This window comes from Pyrus communis, chromosome 16, assembly GCF_041283825.1.
Source record: "Pyrus communis isolate YQ-2024b chromosome 16, ASM4128382v1, whole genome shotgun sequence".
Taxonomy (NCBI): Eukaryota; Viridiplantae; Streptophyta; class Magnoliopsida; order Rosales; family Rosaceae; genus Pyrus; species Pyrus communis.
Genome location: NC_142580.1, coordinates 2079262 through 2105032, shown reverse-complemented (window position 1 = coordinate 2105032; position 25771 = coordinate 2079262). Strand labels below are relative to the sequence as shown.

At 37.4% G+C, this 25771-nt stretch overlaps 1 protein-coding gene and 1 long non-coding RNA gene across 2 annotated transcripts; one reads left to right on the top strand and one right to left on the bottom strand.

Moving 5' to 3' along the window:
- Window positions 1–1383: 1383 nt before the first annotated feature.
- Window positions 1384–4269, bottom strand: LOC137730861 (uncharacterized). Its single transcript, XM_068469853.2, has 2 exons — window positions 2820–4269; window positions 1384–2674 (listed from the first exon to the last, which is right to left on the bottom strand). Exons 1-2 carry the CDS (start codon window positions 4040–4042, stop codon window positions 1756–1758), a joined length of 2142 nt encoding a protein of 713 aa, XP_068325954.1. The 5' UTR covers window positions 4043–4269; the 3' UTR covers window positions 1384–1755.
- Window positions 4270–12038: 7769 nt separating this feature from the next.
- On the top strand, window positions 12039–14975 carry LOC148689814 (uncharacterized). Its single transcript, XR_015957979.1, has 3 exons — window positions 12039–12485; window positions 13185–13243; window positions 14775–14975. It is a non-coding gene; the product is annotated as an uncharacterized LOC148689814 (long non-coding RNA).
- The last annotated feature ends 10796 nt before the right edge of the window (window positions 14976–25771 follow it).

Below are 25771 nucleotides of genomic sequence, written 5' to 3'. Positions count from 1 at the left end.
TGATATCCGCTGCAAATTGCGTTATTCTAATCTAAATTACGGGTAGAACATGCTCTTTTGCATGACTAACTCGCTTAACTCATATCTGCTTCCGTTAGTATAGTAGTCACAAATTGTTGCTTAAAACTTAAAAGTAATGAGCTACTTGCCTTCACTTAGATTGGAGTGAAGGCAACAAGAAATTTTTCAGTATGCCGAAAATAGGACTTGTTACGTTAGATGTAATAATACAATTTGGTGAAAACTTAAAAAAAAATAAAAAATAACCAATTATAATGTGACACTCGGTTTATCGAATCGTATTTCTGGTACATTAAAAAAATTATGAAAAACAACTTTGGCGTGCCATGAGAGTTGAAAAACTTTGAAACACGTGTAACTTAATTATAATCACAGTAGTACAACTATCTCTGAAATCTCTCTCCCAACCCAAAACCAAAGCACAAACCTCGTACTATCACCCGCCATTTAATTACTAGGTTAAATAAAACAAGAAGAATCTAAAACGCTGTGTGTGACTGGTTTACTCACATGAAAATCAGTGAGCTGCCGAATACGATGCACTTTTTGCTACGGGTCAATTTTGATCTGATGAGGTTAGCTGATTGTGGTTGGTCGACATTATTTTTTTATTTGTCTGTTTGTTAAGTTTTCAAATTTTGACGAGATCAAGATGTCGTTGTCGATTGATGTTACTCAATTCCAATTCCACACAAGATTTGTGTCACCGTCCTCGCAGATGCCATTACCAAGTTTAGAGGCAAAGCTACACCATTTGCTTTGGTGGGGATGTATCCAAATTATAATCCACAGATTTTATTATAGAGAGGTAGGAATTCATTTCTTTTTTTGTATACGTCAGGAGTTTTAAATTAGAGTGGTGGGGACTAGTATTTTTTGACAATAAAAAAACGTTTCTGAATATATTTAACGTAAAAACACTAAAAACGTTTTTAGTTTGCAGAGGATGATTAGCAACATTTGGATTGAGAAACGGCCCGGACTCCTGCGGGGGTTAATAATGGGGAAGCTTGACCCATGGGGAAAAAACCGGTTCCGAGAATATTTCGTGAGCGAAGAAGGGCAATGCCGTCGTAAAGCTCTTTCGTCAACTCGCAATCATGACAGGACTCGAGGAAGAAGTCGCGGTCAAGAAGCACTTCCCATTATAACGAAAGCACTTATGAGCAGAAACGTTTCCTTGAAAACCAATCGCAAACGAACCAAAGTGACTGCTTGTGCTTCTCCCTCTCCCTCTCATCACGAAACTGCGATTACAGTGGCTGCTTCTGCACACAAATTTGCAATTGAGTGGCGAAACATGCACAAGCCGTTCTCATCCAATATGCACTAAGCAAAACAATATTAAAAGAAAACTATATGTTACTTATAAAACATTTATTCAGAAACTGATCTGCACAAGCACACAATACTATGTTTGGTTGAGTTTTCCAGCTTTTACAGTATATAATTATAATCCCAGACACCACCTTCTCATATTCCTATCCACTTCTCTTGGATGACGACTACGGCAGCGGCAATGGAGCAGGCAACCATATACCAATACGACGAGGAGGATGAGGATGACGAGGACGACCAAAGTTTTGCTTATTATCTATCACAAATACATACCACAACCAAATACCAATACCAAAGCCAAAGACTCTAGAAACAGATACACAAGTTTTAAAGATAAAAATCAAAGCTTCCCACTTCCCCAAAATTGTTTCCTTCTCCAGGCATTGTTCACTTCCCTCATCTCTGCTGCTTGATGCTGTCGGTGGGAAGCTGAGCAGAGACTTCCGGCAGCCCCATGGCGGCCGCGGACGTCATGGTTTGGTACTGAGAAGGCATTGAGGGCGCCAGAGGCTGTGTGTAGTATATCTGCGCATGAGAGGGATCAGTAGCATATTCATAGGCATAACTGGCATTGCCCCCAGAAGAAGGAACGGCCGATTGGGACGGATGGTGCATCTGGGTGGGGTAGCCGACAAATTGCTGCTGATGCTGAGCAGATGGGACTTGAACTAGAGGCGGAGCTGCTGTGGTTGCCGTTCTGTACACCCCTGTTGGGGCACCCAGTTCGGGTTTGGCAATTTGGGGATTCCTTATCTGGTTGTAAGGCGCAGAAGGGGAGGACATGGCAGGGTTAGGAGGCGTTTGGGAGCGGGTCGAAGGGATAGGAGCGGCAGAATCGCTGATATTCGATTGCTGAACTGGCAAAGTGGTGTAAGGTTGTGGCTGCCTGGTAGGCATGTAATAAACTTGGTATTGCTGCTGCTGCTGCTGATCAAGCTGGGGATGATGATGGTGGTGCTGTTGCTGCTGGGGCGGATATACTGGGTAGTACGCCGGAATGGGGACCGAACCTGGGTGTTGCTGGATGTAATGTGTTCCAGCGTGTATAAATTGATGTGGCTGTTGTGCTTGTTGTGGGTGTTGTTGGTGTTGCTGCTGCTGCTGCTGCTGTTGATGATCGAATTGCGATTGCAAAACGTACCCAGAATCGTGAACCTGTTGTTGCATCTGAATCCGAGTGTTTGGATCGGAAAGATTTAATTTCGGATCAACTAGGTTTGCCGGAAACCTGGCGTTTGCAGAGGGGATTTGAACCACTGGGTCTTGATAAATTACAGGTTTTGGGCGAGACATGGCATTTGATAAACTATTGTCACTGCAGAATTGAAATTATAATCCCCAATTAATCACTTGACCATCACCCCAAACAACAACTTATAAGTAATTTAAACAGACAGATAATTAAAAACAAAAGTTCTAAACGATTAATCAAGCCAATTATCGTGAAAAATTAGGCATACCTTGAAACAGAATCTGGGGAGGGCAAATCAACAACGCCACTAGATTTAGGCTGCTGAGACTGAGGAGGCAGAGTCTGTGGCTGAAGCTGAGGCTGAGGAGGCGTCGGTTTTCGATACCCAACTGGGGCGCCGTGATCGGATCGCTCGTCGTCCGAAACTACTCGATTCAAGTAATCGGTGGCCGTGCTCATTGGCGCGGCGGATGCCACGATGGTAGTGGGAATCGGAGGAGGCGATGAAAGGACCGCGAAGCCACCGTCGTCTTGCCTCTGCCCAACAGGGCCAACACCACCACCAACAGTCATCCGAGCGAACTGCTCTTCTATCCCCATCTTATGATCCTGCACTCTAATCCGATCTCCACCTCCTCCGCCGCCACCATCTTCCACGTGGACCCGAATCGGCGGCAAGTTCGCAAGCGATGGCGACGATGACGTGGACCCAAACGAAGAGGAGTTCTCAAGCATCGGCGAATCGGGGACGGAGTGAACGTCCTGCCCGTTCCCACCGCCGCCACCTCCGCCCTGTTTGGCATTCTTGCAATTCGCAGGAACTGAAGCCTCGACGTCTCTCGAACCGGAGTCCAAATTATTGGCAGCCCCGCCTGAAATCGAATCGTCGTCGAGACCCAGCAAGCAATTGACGGAGGCGGAGTCGGAGAAGCCCCGATTGAGCATATCGGACTCGCCATTGAGCGCGTTCAAGAACCAGTCCTCAGACTTATTGGCTGAAATATCGAGAATGGGCCCCATCGATTGCGACGACTCGGGCTTCAGGGGGAAGAGAAAGAGACGGAGGCGTGAGGGTTTGGACGAAGCGCCGCTGTGGTTAGCCGTGCGTTCGTACTCGTCGATCATGTTGTCGAGGTCCTCGTCGGTGGTGACGGAGATTAAGGAATCGAGGTCTTCGCTGGGGAGCTGGTACTTGAGGGTGAAGGGTCGGCCGTTGAGTAGAGTCTTGGAGAGGCGGTTGGAGAGTTCGGAGAGGGAGGTCTGGCGGTCGACGACGACGATTCGGGTGTCGCCACCGACGTAGCATAGCGACTTGTCGTGGGGGCGGGGGACGATGTGGCCGCCGTAGCTGCACATGAGGCGGAGCCTGTTGGTGGAGGGGATGGGATCGTCCCATGAGTCGGTGTTGCGGGAGCGAGGGGAGGAGTCGAGGGACTCCGGGTAGTTGAGGTGGTGGGGTTGCAGCGGCGGGGCCACTGGTGGTGGGTCCATTGCGGCGGCGAAGTGGAGTGAGTGAGAGAGTATTGTGGGGGTTTTTTGGTGGGTGGTGGTGGTTTAGAATTTCAACTCTCTTCTTCTCCTTCTTTTGGGGGTGGTGGAGGAGAGAGATGAGAGAGAGAGAGAGAGCGAGAGAGAGAGAGAGCGAGAGAGAGAAAGAGGAACGGAAGAATGGGGAGTGGATGCTCATATAGTTACCCCACACCTGGTCTGCTCTTCTCAAAGCTCCAGCTGTTTTTTTTAATTATATATATATTTTTTATTTTTTTTAATTTAATTTAATAATTTGTTTGGTAAATGCACTAAGACTTAAGCTAAAACCCAAATATTTTAGTCCGGAAAATTTAGTTTTTAGACCAGCTCCAACAGTTTCATCCTAAAATTTTAATCCGGGATTATTAAAGAATTAACTTAGACTTTTTTTTTTGTTAAATTAAACTTTTAAAAAAAAAAAAATATGCAGATTATCGTAAATTAATTTTATGAACATTTTAATCTAAAAAAATTTAAATTCCGATCAATATTGGATGGAATCCACTCCGATTTCTGGCCTAAATTTTGAAGGGAATTTGGCCTTGGTTTAGCATTTAGCATTTAGCCTAAAATTTCCCCTTGGGTTGGATTAGGTTTGGGGGAAAATTTTGGAGGGTAATTTGGCTTTTAGCCTACCATTGGAGTTAGTCTAATAGGGGATTTTGGGTTAATTCTTTGGATTAATTATGTTAAGTAAAAATAAAATTGTGAACATTTTATTGGGAGGGGGGAAACAGGAAGGGAACCGTGGGAAAAAGGCCAAAGTTGGAAATGAAACTGTGGGTATATTTTTGCTAATAGGTTGACACTTGACAGCTAGTTTACTTATGGTATATTTTCGTTCATCAAGTGACATTATGATGTCATGTTCATTCTCTTATTTATTATCGTTAATTAAGTTTAAATTTTTAAATTTGTGCAGTGAATATATACAATATTAAATAATTAAGTTTAAATTTTTAAATTTGTGCAGTGAATATATACAAAATTAAATTTAAGTAGAATATAAGAAAATTTTCTAATTTTTATATGGATTATAAGAAAATTTTATTTGAAAATATATTTTGTAGAACATGAAGATGATAGTTTTGTGTCGTTGTATGTGAAAAACAAAAATTTAACAAAAATAAAAAACAAAACATTAAATAAATAAATTAATGACTTAGGTGTAGGGAGACGCAATCCAAACTCATACCCTCAGGAATGCCCAAGGTGCAACAGAAGCAGTGGAGGCCCATGACATTTAGGGATTAGGGGTGTTTGAATAGTAACGGTGAAACAATTAAAATCTTAGCTTTAGGGATTAGGGGCATTTGTTATAACTCACAGTTTTAGTTGTAAAAAATATTTTGCATCGCAGTTGAGGAAAATATTGCAAGAACTTTGGATATGGTCTACCGTTTATTAGGTTCTAAAACTATTTTTTATTGATTTTTAAAGATAAAAAATATCGTTAAATTTAGGTTTTAAATCGTTGATTCCAAGTTTTTCAATATGAAATATAATAGATTTTGCACGGAAAAATATATTTTGAAGAACATGAATATGATAGTTTGTTATGGTAAGAAAGATAAAAAAAAAATCACAACAACAAAACTGAAAATGTAAAAAAATTGAAAATGGGGGGATCGGTATGAAGTTAGCGACCTTTTGTTCATAGAAGTCGCTAACTTACTACCGATATCTCTAACTAAGCATCGGTTTAAAAGTACCAATCGTATCCTTTTCATTTTTTTATTTTTTTCTCCTTTTTTCTCTTTCCATTAATTTTCTTTTTCTTCCACGTTACTTTATCTAGATTCAAATACCTTTAAATTTATATTCTTGTTTTTGAATTTTTTTGACATGGATTATAAGAAAATTTTCACCAAAATACATTTTGTAGAATATGAAGATAATAGTTTGGTGTTGTGGTATGGGAAAAACAAAATAATTTAAATTAATGGGTTAGGCGCATGGAGACGTATCCCAAACTCATGTCTTCAGGAAGGCCCAAGGTGCAGCAGAAGCAGTGAAGGCCCATGAGGTTTAGGGTTTAGAGGCATGTGAATAGTAACAGGTGAAGAGTATTGGGCCATGAAAATAACATCCTTAGTTCGGCGAGTTTCAGTTCCTGACACGCTCAAATTTTTCCCCTCACAACATCGTTGTGAACAAATGTTTTTTTTTTTAAGAAGGGGTTTCTATGTTAAAAGTTACAACTTTAGTGTGAACATGGTTGATAACAGTTTATAAATGCCCCACCTCAGCAACAAAGCTTCGTCCGACAACCATGGTTGACCCCCTGAGATCCCCTATTGATGCAGCCTACAAATGCCTACCCCTGGCACCAATGCTTTTGTGGGTGACAATGGTCGACCCATGAGATTAAAACTAAACCTACCCTATATAAATGCCTACCCCGGCCCATATGGTTCATACAGTAAACATGGTTGACATATGGGATTAAAACTAAACCTGACATAAATGGTTCATAAAGGCAACAATGGTTGACTTGTGAGATTAAAACTAAATTCTACCCTATATTGATAGCAGCTTATATATGCTCTACCTTCGACACCAATGTTTCGTGAGGGTAACAATGGTTGAATCGTACGCCTGGGCCAGCATTGTTTGGCATGCGTCGGTCCGCCTCGATTTTGCGTGCACTGACCCATCGCAATTTTCATGTGCCAGCCTGCCTCATCTTACATGCCATTTTTTTGTCGTGTGCTAAGCTTGCCTTTAGTGTATGGAGCACACTTTGTTTTTCTTGCCAAAAGCTCATCTCGTTTTTTGTCCTCGTTTAGGCATGTAGACAACAAAAACAAACAACACAAATAAAACCAAAACCTTAAACATCAAAACCCAAATTGCCGCCGCTGTCTCATTCCCAAAAGAAGCCATCACCCCAAAATTAAAATAACACCCACAACAAAAACTAGGTTTTTGGACCGAGAGTGTTCAGCAAGAGGTACAAGCTTCTTCCTACCATCATATTCACCCCGCAATTTTTTACTTGAATTCATTAGCTTAATAGGCTTATTGTAGCCGCCTCCAATGAAGAAATACGGGGGACCCATCGTTAGTGAAATCTCTTCTTTGATGACATAACCCACAAGGGCTTAGAGTCATAACATGGTGTTTGACGAGAGACATTGTTTAACTACTTATACGACGTGACATCACTTAAATATTTTATTTAATAAATATCAATCCTTTCATAGATGGATTAAATCAATATGAATCACACAACTTGACGTAATGTAAAGCTACCATTTATTATTGTAATTGTTAATTTATTCAACACATATAAATAGACTTTAAATTAAATAAATTCTTTTAATTATGATATTTAGGTGATGATAAAATAATAGCAATCTAAATTCTAATGTTTATGTGTGTAGGTAATGACTCGATGTTGTGTAAAAAGATATAGCTCCTTACGTATATAAGAAGCCTAGTATTATATAGAATAAGTATGACTGCTGAATTGTGAGAGATCAGCCTTCAGGAATCAGTTCTAATTTCAGGTATTTTCTCATATTATAGGATAAAATGTGACATATTAGGGCCACTTGGTTCTACAATATAATGATATTTCTCTTTACTTGTAAGTGAGAGATTTTAGGTTTTAGGTTCGATTCTCACCAAATGCGAATTTAAACGACATTATTATGGCTAGCCCTGTGTGAGACTTATCTCTATCCTTTACCATTTTAATGTAGATAATATCATTTGTTCAAAAAATAAATAAAAAATCCACTAGCTGTGCGTGGATTCAAACATAAAATCTGCAAAATAGTGGACAGAAAAGCAAAACCAAAAGGCAAGTAATTAAAACCAAAAGGCAAATTTTACCTCAAAAAGAAAAAGACATTATAGACACCGCAAACTTAAATTACTCGCAATTCACATAAGGAAACAAGCGTTTTAAATGCGTATCGGAGCCTTGAATTATGCGGGCTTAATCCCAATTAGGAACGTGATTAAGAAATAAAACAAGCTTCCCCACTCCCACTTCACAACTTCCACACAATCCAAACGGGGTCTTAGCCGCAAATTTGGTAACTCACCACCCACGCGTGACGTAATTATTCCCCACTTTTTTGTTACTTAAACAGATTACAGATCGGCCAAAATCAAAAACCACGCTCATCCGTTTCACACGCGCCAGAACGCTTGCTGCGATTGGCGGTCATCTGGCAAAACCATGTATTATTGGCAGGCGTGATTGAGAAACATGATGGTTCACTTTACCAAAGGCAGACGTGAGGACTCCCTGCTGTGAAGTGACGACGTTTTGTAATTTCCAGAGGCTGAGTTTTTATGTTTACCCGTTACTCTACGCGTGCAAAAAAGCGTTATTTGTTCTATAAAAATTGTAAATTCCTTCAAAATATTCGGTATTCTCATTTATTAAAATCTAATCAATGGTTAATTCTTAATCACATAATTGATGGAAAGTTTCAGCTACTAATTGTAATTGATGGCCTTAATTGATATGCTTTTTTATCTTCTACAATGATAGATTTTTTCTCCGTTTATAATTTAGCATGATTTAGTGAACCAACTCATTTGCTTTACAATCGCAAAATAATCAAAAGAAAGGAAATCAAATTTTTGTATCCTTGGCTTTAAGATTGAGTACCGTAAAAAATTTACAACTTAGACGTTTAAAGAACATTTATATATGCATCAGTGATTGTGTGTTCAATTTTTCCTTTTCATATTCTCAAGAAGAAGTTTAAGAATATTTTCTACGAAAAAACAATAATAGCGATAATGATTAACAACATAACTTGTTTACAAAGACAGGGTGGAGTATGAGTAATGAAAATGAAATTTGTATCTTAATCCCACCCTCATGACTCATGATGTAGATGACGAACCAAGTTGCACATTTTTTCCTTTTTCTTAGGCACATATAATATAATTGAGGGTAGATCAAATTTTAAATCATACACTACTAATTGTGTTGGGTGACTTTATTTATCAATCCGGGGCTAAATTTAGTTAACAAAGAGGCCTTAACATTAAAAGTTTTTTTTTTCCTTTTTTTTCGTCAGGAAGTAAACTTCATTAAAGATGTGCGGAAATTATAATTTGTGATAAATGGATTAAGTCCAAACAAAGCACAAAATACAACGAAAAATTAACACAAACATAAACCTGTAAGCAACATAAACAAACAACAACATAAAAACCATAAGCTGAAGCAATAGAACTCAAACCGCCACCGCCGCCCCCGCTTCATCCCCAAAGGAAGCCATCACCCCCAAAATTAAAATAACCCCGAATCAAAAACTAGATCCGGAAGTGCTCAGCACGATATAGTAGGAACTTCTTCCTACCTTCATATTTCCCCTACAATTTTACTTGAGTTATATAGTTTTATAGGATTACTGTAGCGCCTTCAGTAAAGAAATGAGAGGGGCCCATCGTGAGTGATATCTCTCTTTGATGACATAACCTACGAGGGCTTTACAAGAAATTATATTTTAATGAACTGTGTCAAACTATATTTTATACCATTTCCCATCGAAGAGGTAAAATGACCATAAGCCAAACATAATTTATTATTTTAATTGAATTAATATGGTTAATTGAATTGAACTATCATATTACAATAAGGTTTTCATATATATTTTGAGTGCCGCTTGTCGCTAAATTAATAAGTCTTTGAATTTCTTATCTTTATAGAACGAAAAGGATGTAAAATTGGTGAATAATTGAAATAAAATAAGGTAAGGTAGTAAGAAATTGTGGAAATGATGTGAGAAATAAGGTAGAAATGGCTTAGGTATTTATATAGATTTTTTTTTTAATTTTGTCAAAAAAAAAAAAAAAAAAGTCAAACAGTAACCTGACATCAGTATGACGTTAGGTAGCATGTGCTTGGGCTAGGCTATAAGGCATGAACAACCAGCCCTTTGGCTGGTTCTTCCATTTTTTGCCAGATGGGGCCCACGAGCCCTTTGGCTTAGCCTTTGGTTGAAGACGTTTTTCATAGCAAAACAAGCTATTTTTAGCTTTATGATCACAAGGCCAGGTCGGTTGAAGATGATCTTAGAACCATACCATGGTGTTTTGACGAAGGACATTGTTTAACTACTTATACAACGTGACATAACTTAATATTTTGTTTACAAAATATGAATCCATTCATAATAATCAATATGAATCAAACAGCTTGACAAATGATGTAACGATATTATTTGTTATTATGATTGTAAATTTATTTGGCATATATAAATGGACTTTTAAGTTTTTTCTAAAAAATAAATAATTTAAATTATGACGTTTATTCGTGTAAGTAATGATTCGCTGTCGTGTAAAAAGAAATAGCTCCTTACCTATTATCTAGAAGAAGTATGACCGCTGAATTGTGAGGGAGCAGCCTTCTGGTATGTGTTCTAATTTGAGCTGACGTTTTTCCAATTAAACAATTTATGGGGTTAAATGTGACAAATTAGGAGGGAGGGATAATGTGGCGCATCGCGCCGCTCTCCAGCTCACCCATGTGCATATATCATCTTAAATTATTGTTTTATTCTGAAAAATTAATATAATACAACACAAACTTGAATTAGAAACCTTCACAAATGACAATGATACGTGGACGCATCCCAAAGCAGAATATAATAACGGTTCAACTAACGAACATCTTAAACCTGAAATTGAGGTGAGGTTTCTCTATAACTATTTTTTTTTTTAAAACAAAACTATCCGTTAGTTTTGTTATGACAATCCATTTTTAAGAATCGTAAAGACTTACAGAGGTATTTTAGGTTTTTGCTGGCCACCATCGTGTAATTCACAAGTGCCAAAAATTGATCCAGGACATGTCGTGTGGAATTCGAATCTGGAATTCGTCATCAACTACTAGACACCCTATGGTGGTTGTCCTTTTATAACTATTTAATGATACATGAAGTAGCACAACTTCTTTTAAGATTTTTGCTAATGGGTTGACACTTGACAGCTAGTTTACTGATGGTATATTTTCGCTCACCAAGTGACACTATGATGTCATGTTCTTCCTCTTATTTATTACTGTTAATTAAATTTAAAATTTAAAAATTGTGTGGTGAATATATACAAATTTAAATTTAAGTAGAGTATAAGAAAATTTTCGAATTTTTATATGGATTATGAGAAAATTTTCTTTGAAAATATATTTTGTAGAACATGAAGATGATAGTTTTGTGTTGTGGTATGTGAAAAACAAAAATTTAACAAAAATAAAAAACAAAACATAAAATAAATAAATTAATGGTTTAGGTGTAGGGAGACGTAACCCAAACTCATGCTCTCGAGAATGCCCAAGGTGCAGCAAAAGCAATAGAGGCCCATGAGGTTTAGGGATTAAGGGCGTTTGAATAATAACGGGTGAAAAAATTAAAATTTTAGCTTTAGGGATTAGGGGCATTTGTTATAACTCACAGTTTTAACTTTAAAAAATATTTTCCGTTGCAGTTGAGGAAAATATTGCAAGAATTTTGGATATGGTCTACCGTTTATTAGGTCCTGAAACTATTTTTTATTGATTTTTAAAGATGAAAAATAACGTTAAATTTAGGTTTTAAATCGTTGATTCCAAGTTTTTAAATATGAAATATAATAGATTTTGTATGGAAAAAGATATTTTGAAAAACATAAATATGATAGTTTGTTATTGTGACAACCCGTTCCAAATTTTACGTTTTTATTTTATTTTAAAAGCGTGAATTTACGAAATTGCCCTAGAGGCAAGGACTTTGACTTCCGTTGACCATCGACTTGAAAGATGTGGGACTTATTCTTTTAGCATATCCTCGTAGTACTCATTGGTACGAACTTATAGGCGAAAGCCGTTTGCGAGTCCGAATTATAACGGTATAGTTACGGACGTTCGAAATTGGTTATTCAAGGATAGTGTTTATTTAAATTAAATCCCCACTTTGTGGGGGAGGCCCAATCAGAAATGGAGGAAGAAAAGAAAAAAAAAAAAAAAAAAGAAGGGGACATGGGTTTTCGTCCACCCGCACCCACCGCGGGTGCTCATTTTCCAAGGCCGATTCCGGGCAACTCCGGTGGATTTTTTCGATGCCACCACCACCATCTTGAAGCTCTCATTCCCCTCTACAAAACCCACCCAAGAACCACCTTGATTAACCATGGGATGTGGAGGTTTGAGGCCACGAAAGTTGACGAAAATCAATGGTGCTCCGGCCACCCTTTTCGATTTTCCGGCAAATCGGCAAAGAAATGGCCGATGCCACCACTTGGGCTTTGTAGCCCATCATCCCAGGAGCAAAACCCAACCAACCTTGATCCCGTTGGACCACCGTAGACGACGAATCGACGTCGGGAAGTTTTAGGCACCCGCCGGCTTCGTGGGCAAAATTGACCATCTTCCGTCCACTTTTGGACTTCGTGGCAGGTATGAAAGTTGCTCCACTCACTGAGATCTTCATTTCTGTGAAGTTTGAGAATTTTTGGAAATAGTTAGATTTTCCGGCGAGCCGGGGCGGTCGACCGCCACCCGCGGCGGCGCATGCGGCGGCGCGTGGCCAGTGAGCCGCCAATGCTATTTTTAGGCTATGTCGAATGTTTTGAATTCAGTTTTGTCGTTTGAATGACGTAGGTTGATCGTTGGAACCTAAATTCGTTATGATACGTTACTTGATAAAAATGTGAATCGATGATCCGACCGTTGGATCGTCACCAAAATTGGATACATTATAATACGTAATATTTAAAGATTATAGGAATTTACGGATCGGGAATCTGACTTACGGATCTTCCTGAATTGGATTTGTAAGTTAGTAAAATAAATGTTCACGGCCACTTGTTTTAGGCAATTGGCGGAGATCTGACCGTTGGATCGTAATGAAATTTTAATATGTTATTCTAGAAACATATTGTGGATCGTTGGGAGTTGCGGATTGAAAATCTGATATGCGGATCTTCCAGGTCAAGTTATATAGGGTTGTAAACCCTACCGTCGATCTTTGATCGACGGTTGACTTGTGGTCAATTGGTATCAAACTATTTTAGAATGTCGTTGAGGTTTTGTTTTATGTGAATTACGTATTCTTCAGATAAGAGTTCTGAGATGTGATTTGATAATTGGCCACAGAGACCGATCATTCAGGACGCCTCGATGCGTGCGCTAGAGAAGTATAGCGTGGACTCCAGGTGAGTGGATCTTTTCCTTTTTATTGTGCATATTATTGAGAGTTCTATCGACACTTTTAAATTGATTAGGTATATTACCTTCATATAATTATTGTGAATGCTTGAAGTACCTATATGAACTACGAATGGTTTGATCCCTATTTAGGGTACGTAGGCAGTCTAACGAGACGTTAGATGCAGCCATAAAATATTTGAGACAAAAGCCTTATTTGGGAAATTGAGTAATGCAAAGGAAATTGGTAAAGGCAAGTTTTAGTTTTGTGAATTAGTTAGTTAATTAGTGTTAATTGGGTTGTTATGGATAATTATCCCTGAAAATAAGTAGTTTGGGTGTAGGGCGTTATTGATTGTACACTTCCCACTGTATTGTGTATAATTGAAAATGCTACGACATGGTTGAGTATTAGATTGCATCATGGTATATCCATATGTATATTACTTGCATATAATTATTGGGAATGCTTTCAAGTGCAAAGGTGGACGCAGGACACCCAGGTAAGCTTCAGGTGAGTACATGTTGATGTTAGTGATGGTAGTGAGTACGATTGTGTTGAGATATAGTATAGCTCATAAACCTGCATCCCGGTGTTAGTGCTCCCGCCCGTGGCCAGGGCACAGTCCTTCACGTGATGTTCACATCCCGCACCTTACGCTCACCTTGGATTCAAGGTAGGTGCACAGTCTTGTCGTACAGACCACTTTAGGTGGTTCCGACTCGTAGGTGACCCGCGATTATTCGCCCAGTCATCACGTGATCGTAGCACTTATTTACACCCAGTCTTGTCGTACAGACCACTTTAGGTGGTTCCGACTCGTGTGCAGGTATACTTATTGAGCTATTGGCTAGCCAGGATTGAGGAGATATGGATAAGTCGTACAGGTCACTATAGGTGACTCCGACTTATATGCTAGCCAGGATTGATGAGATATGGATAAGTCATACAGGTCACTATAGGTGACTCCGACTAACATGCTAGCCAGGATTGATGAGATATGGATAAGTCGTACAGCCAGGATTGATGAGATATGGATAAGTCGTACAGGTCACTATAGGTGACTCCGACTAACATGCTAGCCAGGATTGATGAGATATGGATAAGTCGTACAGCCAGGATTGATGAGATATGGATAAGTCGTACAGGTCACTAGAGGTGACTCCGACTTATATGCTAGCCAGGATTGATAATATATGGATAAGTCGTACAGGTCACTAGAGGTGACTCCGACTTATATGCTAGCCATGATTGATGAGATACGGATAAGTTGTACATGTCATTTTAGATGACTCTGACTGATATATCACTTTGTATTGATTTAGTTCATTTGGCCTACTTATTAATGTATGGTGGAGTTAATGGCAAACCGTGGTTTTGGTCATTTCTGAGTATGGTTTGGATATAATACATATGTTGTACTGTCTTATGGAAAACGATACGGGTTTTACATTTAGGGGCATTACTTTTAGAGAGGTAATAACTTTGGGAAGCTTGGTTTTATTGCTTACTCACACCTTCTGTTTGGTGCCCTCCAGGTTTTAGCTGCTGAGTTTGTATCGACAAGAATCTGTGGCGAATCTTAGTATTGATGGATATTTTTGAGGGTATGATTCTTACCCATACTACTGTACCTTACTTATGCTCTGACATCGCGTGTGAAATGGGTTCGCTCCCACTCGTAGCGCACTCTGGTACTTAGACACTTTTAGATTCAAATTTATTCACTTTTTGTACACTATCACATTTTATGGCTTCGTCACCTTCCAGGTGTCGGCCAGCACAGCTCGATTCAGGGTCCAAGTGGACTTTCTGGGTCGGGGTGTGTCAGTTATGGTAAGAAAGATAAAAAAAAAATTAACAAAAACACACCTGAAAATTTTTAAAAAATTGAAAATGGGGGAATCGGTAAAAAGATAGCGAGAATTATTGATTTAAGTCGCCAACTTGCTAACGATATCACTGGATGAGAATCGGTATCAAAGTACCGATCGTATCCTTTTTTATTTTTTTTATTTTTTTTCTCCTTTTTTCTGTTTCCATTAATTTTCTTTTTCTTCCACGTTACTTTATCTAGATTCAAATACCTTTAAATTTATATTCTTGTTTTTTGAATTTTTTTGACATGGATTATAAGAAAATTTTCACCAAAATACATTTTGTAGAACATGAAGATAATAGTTTGTTGTTGTGGTATGGGAAAAACAAAAATTCAACCAAAAAAAAAATATATATATATATATATATATTTTAAATTAATGGTTTAGGCGTAAGGAGACGCAACCCAAACTCATACCTTCAGGAAGGCCCAAGGCGCAGTAGAAGCAATGGAGGCCCATGAGGTTTAGGGTAGAGGCGTGTGAATAGTAACAGGTGAAGAGTATCGGGCCATAAAAATAACATCCTCAGTTCGGCGCGTTTCAGTTCCTAACACACTCAAAATTTTCCTTTCACCGCATCGCTGTGAACAAATATATATATATTTTTTTAAGAAGGGGTTTATATGTTAAAAGTTACTACTTTAGTGTGAATTCTATAATGGTTGATAACGGTTTATAAATGCCCCACCTCGGCAACAAAGCTTCGTCCAACAACCATGGTTGACCCCTGAGATCCCCTATTAATGCAGCCTACAAATGCCTACCCCTGGCACCAATGCTTCGTGCGGGTGACAATGGTCGACCCATGAGATTAAAACTAAACCTACTATATATAAATGCCTACCCTCGGCCCATACTGTTCGTACAGTAAACATGGTTGACACATGGGATTAAAACTAAACCCTTGTTATAAATGTCTTGCACCTGATAGAAATGGTTCATATGGGCAACAATGGTTGACTTGTGAGATTAAAACTAAATTCTGCTCTATATTGATAGCAGCTTATATATACTCCACCTCCAACACCAATGTTTCGTGTGAGTAACAATGGTTGAATCGTACGCTTGGGGCAACATTGTTTGGCGTGCATCGGTCCGCCTCGATTTGCATGCACTGACCCATCTCAATTTTCGTGTGCCAGCCTGCCTCATTTTACATGCCATTTTTTTGTCGTGCGCTAAGCTTGCCTTGAGTGTATGAAGCACACTTTGTTTTGCTTGCCAAAAGCTCATCTCATTTTTTGTCCTCATTTAGGCTTATAGACAGTAAAAACAAACAACACAAATAAAAACCTAAACCTTAAACATCAGAACCCAAATTGCCGCCGCCGTCTCATTCCCAAAAGAAGCCATCACCCCAAAATTAAAATAACAACCACAACAAAAACTAGGTTTTTGGATCGAGAGTGTTCAGCAAGAGGTACAAGCTTCTTCCTACCATCATATTCACCCACAATTTTTACTTGAATTCTTTAGCTTTATAGGCTTACTGTAGCTGCCTCCAGTGAAGAAATATGGGGGACCCATCATAAGTGAAATCTCTTCTTTGATGACATAACCCACGAGGGCTTAGAGTCATAACATGGTGTTTTGCCGAGGGACATTGTTTAACTACTTATACAACGTGATATCACTTAAATATTTTATTTAATAAATATCGATCATTTCATAGATGGATTAAATCAATATGAATCACACAACTTGACGTAATGTAAAGCTACTATTTATTATTGTAATTGTTAATTTATTCAACACATATGATATTTAGATGATGATAAAATAAAAACAATCTAAATTCTAACGTTTATGTGTGTAGGTAATGACTCGTTGTTGTGCAAAAAGATATTGCTCCTTACATATATAAGAAGCCTAGTATTATATAGAATAAGTATGACTGTTGAATTGTGAGGGATCAACCTTCTGGAATCAGTTCTAATTTTAGGCACTTTCTCAAATTATAGGATTAAATGTGACATATTAGGGCCACTTAGTTCTACAATATAATGATATTCCTCTTTACTTATAAGTGAAAGGTTTTAGGTTTTAGGTTCGATTCTCATCAAATGCGAATTTGAACGACATTATTATGGCTAACTCTGTGTGAGACTTAACTCACTTCTCTACCCTTCATCATTTTAGCGTAGATAATATCGTTTGTTAAAAAAAAACATCTACTAGCTATGTGTGGATTCAAACATAAAATCTGCAAAATAGTGGACAGAAAAGCAAAACCAAAAGGCAAGTAATTAAAACCAAAAGGCAAATTTTACCTCAAAAATAAAAAAGCATCATGGACGCTGCAAACTTAAATTACTCGCAATTCACATAAGGAAACAAGCGTTTTATCGGAGCCTTGAATTATGTTGGCTTAATCCCAATTAGGAAAGTGATTAAGAAATAAAACGAGCTTCCCCACTCCCACTTCACAACTTCCACGCAATCCAACCAAGGTCTTAGCCGCAAATCTGGTAACGCACCACCCACGGGTGCGTAATCCTTCCTCATTTTTTTGTTACTTCAACAGATCATCAATCGGCCGAAATCAAAGAACCGCACTCATCAGTTTTACACGCGCCAGAACGCTTGCTGTGATTAGTGGTGATCTGGCAAAACCATGTATTATTGGCAGGTGTCATTGAGAAAAGTGATGGTTCACTTTACCAAAAGGCAGACATGAGGACTCCATTCTGTAAAGTGACGACGTTTTGTAATTGCCAAAGGCAGAGTTTTTAAGTTACATGTTACTCTCCGCGTGCCAAAAAGCGTGATTTGTTCTATTAAAATGTTAAATTCCTTCAAAATATTCGGTATTGTCATTTGTTAAAATCTAATCAATGGTTAATTCTTAATCACATAATTGAAGGAAAGTTTCAGTTAATCATTGTAATTGATGGCCTTAATTGATATGCTTTTTTATCTTCTACAACGATAGACTTTTGCTTCGTTCATAATTTATTGTCAAAACATCACAAATGTAACATGATCTAGTTGACCACCTCATTTGCTTTACAATCGTAAAATAATCAAAAGAAGGGAAATCAAAATTTTGTATCCTTGGCTTTAAGATTGAGTACTGTAAAAAATTTACAACTCAGACGTTTAAAGAGCATTTATATATGCATCAGTGATCATGTGTTCAATTTTTCCTTTTCATATTCTCAAGGAGAAATTTAAGAAAATTTTCTACGAAAAAACAATAATAGCGATAATGATTAACAACATAGCTTGTCTACAAAGACATGGTAGACTATGAGTAATGAAAATGAAATTTGTATCTTAATCCCACCCTCATGAGTCATGATGTGGATGACGAACCACGAGTTGTACATTTTTTCCTTTTTCTTAGGCACATATAATATAATTGAGGGTAGACATATTAATTCGGGTCAAATTTTAAATCATACCCTACTAATTATTTGGGTGACTTTATTTATCAGTCCGGGGCTAAATTTAGTTAACAAAGAGGCCTTAACATTAAAAGTTTTTTTTTTTTTTTTTTGTTCAGAAAGTAAAATTCGTTAAAGATTTGTGGAAATTACAATTTGTGATAAATGGACTAAGTCCAAACAAAACAAAAAAATTTAAATAGACAAAACACAAAATACAACAAAAAAACTCACACAAACTTAAGCTTGTAAGCAACATAAACAAACAACAAAACTGAAGCAATAGAATTCAAACTGCCACTGCCTCCGTCGCTGCTTCATCTCCAAAGAAAGCCATCGCCCCCAAAATTAAAATAACCCCGAATCAAAAACTAGATCCGGAAGTGTTCAGCAAGATATAGTAGGAAGAAGAGGTGTGATATCCACACATCTCATTTTATTTATTTCACATCCCTTGTTAATTTCTATCAGTTAATTTTCTTCAATTCTTTCGATCTGACCAAAAATTAGAAAGATGTATAAAAAGTAAAACAAGGGGTGTGAATATAACAATTCTAATAGGAACTTCTTCGTACCTTCATATTCCCCCTACAATTTTGCTGGAGTTATATAGCTTTATAGGTTTTCTGTAGCCGCCTTCAGTGAAGAAATAAGAGGGACCCATCTTGAGTGATATCTCTCTTTGATGATGTAACCCATTAGGGCTTAGAACCATATCATGGTGTTTTGATGAAGGACGTTGTTTAACTACTTATATGACTTGACATTACTTAATATTTTGTTTACAAAATATCAATCCATTCATAGATGGATAATAACCAATATGAATCAAACAACTTGAAGAGGAATGTTACGATATTATTTGTTATTGCAGTTGCAAATCTATTTGGCACATAGAAATATACTTTAAAATTTTTCTAAAAAATAAATAATTTAAATTATGACGTTTATTCGTGTAAGTAATGACTCGCTTTCGTGTAAAACGAAATGGCTCCTTACCTACCATCTAGAAGAAGTATGACTGCTGAATTGTGGGGGAGCAGTCTTCTGGAATGGATTCTAATTTCAGCTGACTTTTTTCCAATTAAACAATTTATAGGGTTAAATGTGACATAATAGGAGGGATAATGTGGCGCATCGCACCCATATGCATATATCAGCTGACTTTTATTTTTATAGATATTGGAAACAATTTTTTTATTCTGAAAAATAAATATAATACAACACAAACTTGAATTGGAAACCTTCACAAATGACAATGATACGTGGACGCATCCCAAAGCAAAATATAATAACGGTTCAGCTAACGAACATCTTAATCCTGAAATTGAGGTGAGGTTTCTCTGTAACTAATATTTTTTTTTTTTTAAAAGAAAACTAACGGTTGATTTTGTTATGACGATCCATTTGTAGGGGTCGTAAAGACTCACAGAGGCATTTCAAGCTCTTGCTGGCCACCATATTGTGATTTATGAGTGTCGGAAATTGATCCAGGACCTATCGTGTGGAATTCGAATTTGGAATTCATCATCAACTACTAGACACCCCATGGTGGTTGTTCTTTATAACTAATTGATGATACATGAAGTATCACAACTTCTTGTAAGTCTTTTTTCAATGTTTCATAACTTTATGATAAGAGACAATTTTTCATATCCTCATAAAACTGCTCCATTCTTTATAACTACTTGATGATACATGTAAGCAATTAGGTAAGGGCCACTCGCATTTTGTTTACAATTAGAAGGTTAAATTATTCATGTAGGTGAAGCTAAGTGTTTTTTTTTTTTTTTTTTTTTAACAAATGATATTATCTATACTAAGGGAGACGGTCGGACTTAACCTCACAATGGGCTATCAATAATGTAGTTCAAATTCACATTTGGCGAGAATCGAACCTAAGATCTCTCTTACAAGTAAAAAGTAATATCACAAAATCATAATACTAAGTGCTTTAAGATGCACCCATGTTTGTTTGTACTCTCGGAAGCATGCTTCCGAGATGATATTCCAAACGGCACAAGACATGTACAAGATTTTTGTATGAAGCCACCTACTCGTGGGTTTTGTATTTTTCCCAGTTTGTTGAAGCTAGTTTCTAAGGGATAAGGCAGAGTAATAATTTAGGTCTTGACGCAAAAGGAAAGAGCAATCGAGACGTTGGTTGAGTTGACATGAAATAAACGCAATCTGTCCCAATGCGTTTCCTCTCTTAAATTTAAAATAAGATGTCAAAATTCGGATTCTTTTGGCGTCTCTCATGGGGAATAATATATTGTTTACGTAAATATTGCACATCATTGCTTTAAGCTTGGACTCCTTTTTCAATAAGATGATGATTTCCATTGATTGATTGCAATTTTTTGGTGTGAAAAACATGACGGCATGGATAAAAAGTAAGTTGCATCCGTAACGTTGTAAGCAATTCATTATGCCAAGGCATTTCGGATGAATTGTATTAACCCGGTTTCATATGAATAAAATGATGGTATAATTTGAAATTTAGACGTAGTAAGTAATTTGGCATGAATAAAAAAAGTAAGTCATAATCAAGATGTACTAAGTAATTTATTACAGGAATGCTGCTTGGATGAGATGCAATTAAATCACTCGTTTGTAAGTGCATAAAACTGACACATTGAGTTTCGCACTTATTAGTGCTTATTGTTGTGCTAGCATCAGTTGCACGTGTTGTAACGAAATTATTTTTTGGATATTTTAGAGTGTGTGCTAATTATGGAATTAGGATGGAAATGCAATTAACTAAGATAAAAGGATGGAATTAGGATGGAAATGCAATTAACTAAGATAAAAGGGTGTAGGAAGAGACTGATTGGACATTGAAGGGAGGGGTTTTGGTCCAATGGTCTTACAGTAACAGTGTTAGGACCACTTTAGGAAGCAGCTCAAGCATTCTGAGTGTTTTGTTTTTGTTTTAGAAGATCGAGACGTCGTCGTCAACGTTAACAAAGGGAAGTGCCACCTTGACTTCCCGGTTGGATCTGAGACGTTGGAACTTGGAACCCCTCCCTCTTCTTTTTCTATTATTTCTTTCCAAAACACTCACTAGAAATCCGGATATTTGGTAAAAACTCTCCTTCCGTGGGAGAGCTTCTCTCCTTCTCTGTGAGCAGTTGTGAAGTCAGGATTTGGTGAGGGAAGGGGTAAAATGCAAAAGAGTATAAGGTTCAATCGAAGCGGTTGCTTTTACATTAGAAAATGTAAAGTTTTGAGTCAATATTCATAGCAGAAAATAATATCTTCACCAAAGCAATTGTAAGCAGTTATATCAAAGCCAATATAAAAAGCTTAAATTGGATTCGAAAAAATGTTAAGCTATAGTCAGGCAACGAAATGGGGCCAATCAACTAAGCGCCTAGGCGAGATTTAGGCAGGAGCCTAAATGAATTTAAATTATTGTAAAATAAGCATTAAACAATATTTACATTATTTTTAAAATGTAATACAATATTTATAGATAATGTAAGAGTTTAAGATAAATACGGTGGGGGTGTTTAAAGAGAAAACAAAAATACATACAAGAATAAATAAATAAAAAAGGAAAGAAATGGGTAAAGTGGGGTCAAAAGAGAAAAAAAAGGGAGGAAATGGGTAAACAAACAAGTGGGGCAGAAAGGTAAAGACTGGAAGATAAGTGGTGGGTGTGGGTCAATACAGCGTTGTAAGAGAGAAAAAAAAGTAAACAAATGGTCAGCATAATGAAATCGCTTTTTTTTTTTTGCCAAACGACGCCGTTTTGTATAGGGAATATCAAACTCATAATCCTTCTTCTTCTTCCCAAGTTCGCCGCTCTGCAACAAGTGGCGAATTCAATATTTTAACATTAGATGGTCCCAATATAAAGCACCAGAAAAATTAAACGAAAGCAACATTGAATAATTAAACAATGAATTACAGTTTTTCATTCATAATCTTTGTACAAACAACATTACAAGCTACAAGGACTAAATTTCTCCACGACGAGATTATACTTTGAAACGTGTCATGATAATTTTATTGTCAATACAAGAAAATACATATTTCTCAATGTGAACAACAAAATTATCATTTAACCATTGAATCTCCATTTTATTGCAGAATGAACTCTTAATGATATTTATGGCGGGAAATACTTTTCACCATAACACTTACTCAAATTTTGGAAATGAGGGGATTATTAGGTGGTGTAGAAAAGAAACAAATTAGAATTTGATAAATTGAATAGTTAATTGGGAAGTGGACCATATAAAGCACAACACGTGGCTTTTTGAAAATTTTTAATAACAAATGTTGAGGCTTTCAGCCTCCCACATAGCTTGGGAGAGTGCTTTCAAACCTATACCAAAAGCACACCGTTTTGCTTAAATGGTTAGTCTCCTTCTTCTTCTTCTTTTTCTGGTCTGCATATAGCCATAGCAAAGCAGCCGTCACTGCTTTTTCCCTCCATCACATACCTAGACTTGGGTGGTCCAAGGAGGTTTCACAACCATTGATCTAAACTTCTGGTTGGTCCCGGGACCACCCAGGTCCCTTAATAGATTCGCCCCACTGAAGCATGAATTCTCATTTCCAACAAGAGCGAAGGGGCTAAACCAGCTCTCCTAAGCGTGTTTTCCGACGAGGGGAGAGGAGGCCACCACTCCTCACCCTCATATAGCTTCGCCATTGTCTGTGAGAGTCATTCCCCTCTTTTTGTGAGGGTTTCCATCTTGCCCATCATTTCTGGCGCCGACTCTAGCTTTGGCTGGAGTTGGTTGCCCATTTTCTCTTTCTTTTATTTTCTCCTCTTTTCCCCTTCTCTGTTGTGTCTTCTTTCCTCTTTTCTTCTTCTTTATTTTCTTTTCGCTTCTCATGATGTTTCTCCCCAATTTTCTCTCTAGCTTGTCCTGTTCTGCTATTCCTGTCGATATCCCTCCCCATCTATCCCTTTGTTTGATCTTCAGTCACTTTTCCTCTCGAGTTTGTGTGTAGAGTTGGGATTTTTTTCTTGGCTTGGGTGTTTCCAACACCACCACGTTCTCCTTGCTATCTGTTGTTTTCGACAATGTTGCTCGTGGGTTTTCCCGAACTCCTTCTAGGTAGTTGGCTAATCCCTTTTTGGTGCCAATGATCTCTTGTTAATGGTTGTGATATGGTTGTTGTTCGAGGTTGATGGTGGTGTCTACAGCGACAATACTCGGTGGTGGATGACGCTTCAGTTGGCTGGTCTGGATCTTTGTTGGTGGAGGGGATTTCAGGAGAAGTTTCTCGGCAGTTGTGTGTTTTTTGGGCTGCACTGTTGTTGGGCCATCTTTCTATTTTTCTTTTGGTTTTGGCCCTTTTCTGGTTGTGTATAGTTGTAAGTAGGGCCTTTGGTTTGCTTGTAATTTTGGGCTTGTTTTAATAAAAGTTGAGGAAGTTTGTATGTAGCTTTACTACAGTCAAACTTTTACCAAAAAAAAAAAAAAAAAAAAAAACTCACTATAAATCTCGTTTTCCTTTCCGCACAGGTTTTCTATACACTGTATAAGCTTATTGACGTCATAGAATTGGCGTCATGACTCACGCCAATTCTACTAATAAGTCTTATCTCTCGTTTCTATTTTGTATGAGGGTGTTTTCTTCTTGTACGGGGCAAATTTAACTCTGATGGGGACAAAATTATCATGATGTTTTAGACTAATAAATTATGCAATTTGAAAAAAAAAGACTTTCGCAAGCATTGTCCAACCCGTGAGATGTATGCAAGTATTACCTTTGTATTATTAGTCTAGAACGTCACTGTAACGTCCCAAATTGGAATCCTTCTTCTTTCCACCAAAACTGACCGGCAGTAATCCACATTTCTTAGTACTTCATATTAAATTAGAATATTGCTTACATTTAATAAAAAGAGCATAATTGCATCATGGACCTTTTTTTGCCTGTAAAAATAATTGGGCTGGAGTATGCAGTTGGTAAAAGGCCCATATTCTATCTAATCCCGCAACCTTATAGCCCATACAAAGCATCGCAAAGCCCTATTCGGCCCAAACAATTTGATTAGACTCCGGCTTAAACCCTAAACCATAAACCCTACTGGAGAGGCAAGTAGCAGGTGCCTAATTTGTGAACCAAAATTTGCCGGCAATCCCATCATTAGGTAGTGGAGAGCGGGCCACATAAACTATTCTCAAATTTGATGGGCAGGTGTTCACGTGGAAGTGGGACCACTCGGTGCAACCAATTCATCCTTAATTTCCTCCCTAAACAAAAATTCTTCCTAATTAATTCAAAGTTAGATTCATATTAAAGGATAAAATTCCTCGAAGAGCTTGTGGCCGTCGTTGTCAATGGTGGTGAGTGGTGAGTGGTGCTAATCATCTTTTAGTTTCTTTACCTTAATCATTGGTTAAATTAATTAAGTGACATTTGATGTGGACAAGTTTAAATTAATTAGCATTTAATTTCAATTAAAAACTATTCAATAAATCAATAATTAATAAAAAGTTGGTTAATTAAATGATAATTGTAGTATAGAGCAGTTTCCTTCTTCCTTCCCCTTTCAATCTGCATCTTCATTTCCATCTCTTTCACGTCAATTTTTAATTGATTTCTGTTTATTTTCATGATTATGATCAAGTTTTATAGAACTCGCTCATATACCACAATCGTCATTGATTTCTATTTCCAGACTCATGCCTCGTAGCCCCAATCCTCTTTCCCCTTCAAGTATTTTCGTCTCCAATCTTCACTGGTACTCCATGGCTTTTCATCTCGTGATTTTTTTCTTTTTTCAAAATTTTTTGTGTGGTTTAAAAGAAGGATTTCATTTGATTATTTCATTAAATAATGCCTATTAGCTTTCATGAGAATTAGGGGTTAAAATCAAATGTCTATCAGATTAGAGTTCATACCCAATTAAGTTATTAACCCAAGAGAGTGACTTTAAGTTCGTAATTTTCCTTATTTAAGTGTTTTAATTAACAAGAAAAATTCAAATCGAAATTGAATGACGTGCCTTGTCCAACTCATGTGTTATCTTAAGATCGTAAATAAATATGGTATAAAATTGTAATAAGAATATCTCAAATTATTCATAATTAATTCAAAGTTAGATTCTTATTAAAGGATAATATTCCACGAGGAGCTGGTGGCGGTCATTGTCATTGGTGGTGAGTAGTGCTAATCATCTTTCAGTTTCTTTACCTTAATCATTGGTTAATGTTTCTTAATTATCATGGTTGCAAGGTGGCCAACTTCCTCATTTTTGGTAATCTAACCCCAACTCATGCATCACATTCCATCCAC